This window comes from Macrosteles quadrilineatus, unplaced genomic scaffold, assembly GCF_028750875.1.
Source record: "Macrosteles quadrilineatus isolate MER2022 unplaced genomic scaffold, UCM_ALF_1.0 Scaffold_2__2_contigs__length_208266976, whole genome shotgun sequence".
NCBI lineage: Eukaryota > Metazoa > Arthropoda > Insecta > Hemiptera > Cicadellidae > Macrosteles > Macrosteles quadrilineatus.
In genome coordinates this window covers 160,549,775-160,556,714 of record NW_026542595.1, presented here as the reverse complement: position 1 = coordinate 160,556,714, position 6,940 = coordinate 160,549,775, and the positions used below count along the sequence as shown (strand labels likewise).

The 6,940-nt window shown below is 33.6% G+C and overlaps 1 protein-coding gene across 1 annotated transcript; it reads right to left on the bottom strand.

Moving 5' to 3' along the window:
* Positions 1–2,030: 2,030 nt before the first annotated feature.
* Positions 2,031–5,801, bottom strand: LOC128985550 (farnesol dehydrogenase-like). The gene is made up of 6 exons (XM_054405146.1): positions 5,494–5,801; positions 4,610–4,784; positions 4,002–4,131; positions 3,345–3,471; positions 2,675–2,803; positions 2,031–2,128 (listed from the first exon to the last, which is right to left on the bottom strand). Exons 1-6 carry the CDS (start codon positions 5,623–5,625, stop codon positions 2,078–2,080), a joined length of 744 nt encoding a protein of 247 aa, XP_054261121.1. The 5' UTR covers positions 5,626–5,801; the 3' UTR covers positions 2,031–2,077.
* Positions 5,802–6,940: the final 1,139 nt, after the last annotated feature.

The following is a 6,940-nucleotide window of genomic DNA, read 5'->3' as shown; positions in this document are numbered from 1 at the left end:
TGAAGCCCAAAATTTATCGTTTTTTTTTCATTGTTAGTTTTGTATTGAAATACACGTATGCTGTCTTTGAAAAACACAAAAACAAGTGAAAACTAGTTCTCATATGCTAATTTAATTGAATCTGTCTTCAACAAAGAGTAAGATTAAATTATGAAACTCGCTTCGCTTAGGATTTCAGACGTTATATTCTCTTAAAATTCTTCAGACGTAGTTCTAAACGTCAAAAAATTAAGGAATATTTAAGCTAACATTGTGTTTATTAACAAATAAATAAAGAACGAAAAACTGTTTAGTTTTAAACCAAGAAAATATTACCAACTACTTTGAATAGTACATACTAGTACATAGTAGTAGGCTAGTCACCCGGTTTTAAAATTTGAAGCGTTTTTATATGTGGATCATATCGGTATGATTTATACAGTGTGCAATGTCTACAACATTATACTGGTCGTATTGTAATATTTGATAGCCATACTCGGGGGAAAGTTATAAGTATTATTTAAAATTGGATAGCTTTAAAAAATAACTAAAAAATTAAAATAACGAGAACGAAATGACAAACTACAAAATGTAAATACACCAGATAGAACTAAATATAAAACATACATGTAAAATATATCTGTTGGGGAGTATGTTTAATCGATGATATCACCAAAGTAAAGATCTTTTAGATACATGATACTTGCAATGCTTTTGTTTATGACTGGAGATAAAATTGTAAAACACTTGCAGGCTAAGTAGTGATACAGACAAATTGTCGCATAAAACTCATCCGACCAAATTACCGTCCAAATCCGCAGCAAATGATGTTGTATCCTTGTCAGTGTTCTCCTCCCAGGTAGTAAAAGCAAATTAAGATTGTACCCTCATGTCATGCTCATTGCCTATAAGTGGCTTTTTCTTTCTTTCTTAATTGATCAACGGTAAACCTTTGGTAGCAATGTGAAACAGTCTGCTCTTCGTCTGAGAATAGTACTGGGCTTTAAAGTTTTATTCAAAGGGAAATCATTATTAAACTATCTTCGATTGTGTATCGTCCAAATTTAAAATGACGAACAGCACATAGTTGCTGGATTTTCCTGAATTACTAAAATAACTGTTCTAAAACCTAGTCATAAACTTAAATATTTGATTTAACATTTGGGATTTTGTTATAAATCAGCCAGTTTTGTTATTTCAATTATAAAATAAAACTAATAATGTTACATACAACCACTCGAACTGGGAGGCTGCTTGGATATTGTGCTCACCTTTTGATCAGAATGTTACCAGTTCAATCCTGAGAAATTCAGTAGCTTTTTGATGGTTTGAAATTTTCTCCAATATATGTCCTTAAACAGTATCATTTAATTCATTTTATTTGACGGATTGCGATTGATTGATTCATTCAACGTTTCATATTTCCCTCCAAAATTGGACCCTGTTGTGTCTACACTGTATGGATTATGGTGTGTAATATCATACTATATAAAGATTGGTGTTAGAAAACTTAATCCAAAAATTAAATAAATGTGTGAATGCAAACACTGCAACAGAGGTTACTGTTTTTTTTATTGACAAGTGTCAACAAAGTTTTCAATATACAAATACATCAGAGGCCTGTTAACGGTATTAACTTTACTCCTCTAAGTTTGTTTTGTAAATAAGATATTTTGGAAGAGTACATTGACCTGTTGAGATAACCTGTACTGTAACAATTAAGTCTGTGCCAAGATAACATTTGCCCTTGCCTTGACTGAATCTTTGTGATATATATTTGTTGTCACGCGACTTCCTAGCTGAGTTTCTTGTAAAAGTACTGTTACACTTTTCGTCAACTGTGTGTTCATGTATGCTTGCAGTTATGTTTTTGTTGAGTAATGGATATTGAGAAACATTATTACAGTATGGAATTATTTGGTCTTTTACATTGATAAAATTTTACTTTAATGGAAAAACCAAATTTTGTATAGATATTTAAGTAACGGTACATCAAAAGATTTAAAAAATCACGAATCTAAGTTATGATAAATATATTTATTTTGCGTAGTTATATTATTTAACAACAACGAGACGATTATATAAACTACTCATAAAATTAAAATATTGAGAACATTGTAGGTACTGGCGTCATTATTATCTCGCACATCTGAAACAAAAACCTGCGAGTTAAAAATAAAACTCTATGTATTCAGATAATTGAGTTAACCTCATTATTGTGATTTGTGTCAATATTTTTATGATACATTTTCTTTATGATTTTTACCCAATGAAAAAAAAGAATGAAAAATTTTGTTAAAATTAATAATGTGAATACAAATTATGTTCATTGTTTCAATAACTCATTGTTGAAGGTGAGGTGACTTAATTACAAGGCTATAGAAAACATAACCAAAATACTGAAACATTTCTTAAATAGAATTAAAATACTCGATTAAATAGGTCCTATTTAAAATTCTATTATCTCAGGCACCCCGATTCGGTTGAACAAATTTGCCCAAACAATGACGCCGTTTTGATTTCCTGAGTCTCCAAATGCACTAAATGTAACTTAGAACCCTTGTGACAGTAGAAATCAATTGCCATTGCAACATATCTTTTACTTGCGTAATAGCAAAATTCCACTTTGGTAATATATGACGGGACGTTTTTTGTTTTTAGTAAATGCCTAGTAATCATAATTAAAAAATTATACCTGAGTTACAGGTGAGGCAGAGAGAGCGTTCACGATGGCGGAACTGATGTCACTGGCATCCATAGCTATCACTTCCGGTTCCATAGCTGAGCCCAAGATGTTAGTTTTGGTTCTTCCTGGGCTAATACACTGGAGAAAAGTAGAATTTGTTCAAATGATACATTACAGAAATAAATAAATGTTGGACATTTTTATAGAATGATGTAAAATTAGTAATATTAAGGCTACAAATCAGATGTCAGTACAGTCAATGGTACTGCAAACTGAGAGAGGACACCATTGACGAACGTCATGACGTCATAAAACTATAGAGAATGTTAGGAAGGAATTCTAATCCTCGGTTCTGTGATCATTACTAATAATAATCCATTCATGCTGGCCAGCCGAGTAGTTATGGTACATTCCTTTCAGTGCAATTCTGAGAAAAGTCAGCAGCTTTTCACTTATTTTGTAATCCAGCTGTTTTTGGGATTCCAATTAATGACTCTAGTTAAAGAAACAGCTGATCTTAGTCAGTAACAAGACTACTCGGATGTCCTAATTGGACCGATTGCAAAAAAACAGCTGGAGCTTGAAACTACAAGAAGGGAGGATAAAGAATTCGTTTTTCACCCTATGAAATATTTAAGAATGATCTTAGTTTATTGGGGTTCTATAGTTATTTTCTCACCGTCACTTTGATGGCGCTTCCCTTTTCAGCCAGCTCTCGTCGTAGACACATAGCTATTCCCTTCACAGCATGTTTGGATGCCTGATACATCACCCCCTGCGAGAAGTGGGTTACCCAGGCTGACACACTACAAACAAATTGGGGTGCAATTTTATTGGTCGTTCTAAACAATGGCTCTAACGTTTATTGAAAAAAACACACACAGATTAATCACTGTGTTAGGTGGAGTATTAACTGGAAATGTTTAAACCTTTTAGATGAGATTTGAGTTTTTGCATTTATATAAGCATTCACAATTTGCATTAAAAAGAGTGTAAATAATGACAAATATCTCATTGAAACCTTTGAGTGATGCGTTGAAAGGCTTAACATTATTATGCATTTCAAAAGATGAATGTACTTAACACCTATTGGTAAACTCAAACAGTTAGGTCCTTTATTTACAGACATATGTGACATGGTGGATAAAATAACTATAAGTTAGTTTAAGAAATGAAAGACTACAATTACTTTTACGGAGCACTTTGGGTTCGTAAAAGTACCTTAACACTTTGGGAAAGAAAGGACAATTAAAGAATTCTCATGTCAAGCAACAACATAACACTATTTCACATAACTGTATTTTCTTTTTTAAAACTTCAAATGAATAGTCTATACCTGTTAAGTATAACCACGTGCCCGTGTTGGTTCTTCCTTCTGTCCATGGACTTGAGGAACTCCCGGGTACATACAGCGACCGCTAGAACGTTCACATCAAGAACTGCTCTCCACTCCTCTGTGTCTCCTTCTGCACACAGTTCGGTTGTGGGAATCACTTAGTTACCATGGCAATCTTGATCACTACATAGTTAACAATGGCAATCGGTTGTGAGTATTGTACTTTGAATCAATAAATCAGTTGCACAAAAAGAATTTGACAAAACCATTATATTCATTTGATCCTCATGTCCGTGATAAATACTCTATTACTACTGATTAAACAAATAATATACACACAAAAAACCCCTCTTTATCATTAAAACTCCCTTCGACGCAATTTCTTCAAAAGGCATTTTATTGGTTCCTAGGCCAGTGGTATTTTTTCGGATAAACTCAAACAGTTATTCGAAAATAAATGCTCACACCCGTCCCTTTCACACCGATGTTCAAAACTCCAACTAGTAGCTATAAAAATATATAACGGCATTTAATTAATTTGAAATCAATAATAGTAATGCATCACAATATTATTCGCACATAAATACAATAATTGACAATGTGATTACCACTAAGTTTGGTCCTGGAGAGGACACCAGCGTTGTTTACCAACACATCAACGCCTCCCAGGGTGTCGTCTATCCAGGAGAAGGCGGCGAGGATGTCCTCTGGACGCCTTAGGTCCGCGACGAGAGGGTGGAGCTTCCCCGGGGCTCCGTCCGCCGCGAGCCTCTCTGAGAGTGCCTGGGGAAACGTTAGAGCAAGGAACAACAGATAGATTGTGAATAAAAATAAGTATTATATTGTAGCCTATTACATATTTGCAAGTTTGAGTCTTATACTATTACATACTCTAACCAAAAATCATTTCATATTTCTAAATAATTTGTTATATACCAATCCATCAACATATCCTTGTGATATTCAAATCAAGTTCACGAAGACTTTTTAAATACAGTTAATCACTTAAATTCGTTCTTCAAGACATTTATACCTCTGGCAATATGGGAGTGTCCCTAAACATATGTACCTTATCTGGTGTCTAGGAGCACCCCCACATTGTTAAGGGTACACTCACCGAACTGAGTAGAGTGTAGAATGGGTGATGATTTGTGAAGTTTTTTTACAAAATAACTAAATGTTTCTCTAGTTCGTATAGTAAATAATCAAGAAACATTCCAGAAAAAGTCTTTTTGGTGACCCTATGATTTGAAGGTGAGCAATACAATCTTTCTCAGATACATACTAACTTAACCAACATAAAGGGTAACAGTAATAATATTTGATATTTACTGTGCAGAACCTCGACCCAAATTTGTCTCAGCTTTATATTTTTAAGGTCCAGTTTATATTGTAAATATTCTAGAATGCAATTAGGCCTAACTTTTACATTATATTGCATGACATAGATGGAAAAGTTAGATAGAAAGTACAAAAATGATTATTGTCTCACCTTAATCTTGTCCTCCTGAATGTCCAAACCAACCACAACCATGCCATGGTGAACTAGAGCTTCAGCTAGGGCTTCTCCTATGCCTGACCCAGCTCCTGTCACTAAAGCTACCTTCCCTTTCCATTGGTCCATCACTTCGACTCTTCTGAGCTTAAACTCTACAGAAACAGTAACAGGGGCTAAATTGGGCTAAATTCACTCAATAGAAAAACACCATAACTATATTACAGGAACACTATCACTTTAGAGCAACTATTGGCACAATATACAGCGAGTTAAATCTCACAACACTTTAGTCCGAAGTCATTCTCATTATGTAAAGTCACAAATAAACATTGTTATCTACAAGTAGAACCTTACTAGTGGGAGAGTCCTTATCGGTCTTCGACCTTTTTTGTTATCTTGTGAGATGTTTATAAAGAGTTTAATTGTACAAGCTCTAGCTTTTGCTGAATAAAGAATCGTATTTGACACTTGTAATGAATGTTTCGGGATTTTTCATCTTAGTGCTTAATAATCTTCAGCTGTATAAGGTGTTTTCGTGGTGTGAAGCCAAAATTAAGATATAGGTGGCATATCATTGGAAATAATAAGTATAAGCGTTGCTGGTGCGTTTTTTATTTTCTACATCAATTACTTCTTCTTTTAAAAAAAACCTTCAGAATCTTGGCCTTGATGCTACCTAACGTCCACCTTTAGTTAGTAAGCACTATTGACTTACACAGTATTATTCACAGTATTATTCAGTATTATTCAGTATTATTCATAATTCGAATCCGATCATGGTCGGAATCGAACCAACAACTTTCAAATTCGAAGGTACGGTAACTTTATTTGATAACTATTTCGAGATTGGAGATCACCATCAAGGATAACAAATATTTACACAGTGTGTTTAAATTGAATGATTATTTTTAAAGTTCTGAAATACTTGCAAGGGAATTAAATATAACAGATGTAAATTAAATTATTTTTCAATAAAATTAAATGTCACGTTTATGCAACCAGCCATGCATACGATTTTCAAACTTATCACAACGGAATAAATACGGATGGCGGATTAGGAATTTATTCGCCCGAATGACGCTCATTTCGATTCACATGAAAATATGTGACGTGTGACAGACAGCTTAATCTACGCCTGAATATTTATCACATATTATTGAGCTTCATTATTATTGCGTTTTAGTTGAAAACAATCAAATCATTCATCTATATGTATGAAAATCCATATTACTTTCAGAACTTACTGTAACTTATTTACTTTTAACGTGTCAAAAACAATACTGAAAATAAACCCGAAACTAAAGTTTACTTTGGAAACAGCGACAAGTTAAACAAGTTGATTTCCCCCCGAGAGTTTAAACTTTACCGTTTGTTTCTTTACTGTTCCCAAGTGGATTTCCTTACTTTCCACTATAAAACCAAAATAATAATCTGCCTTAAA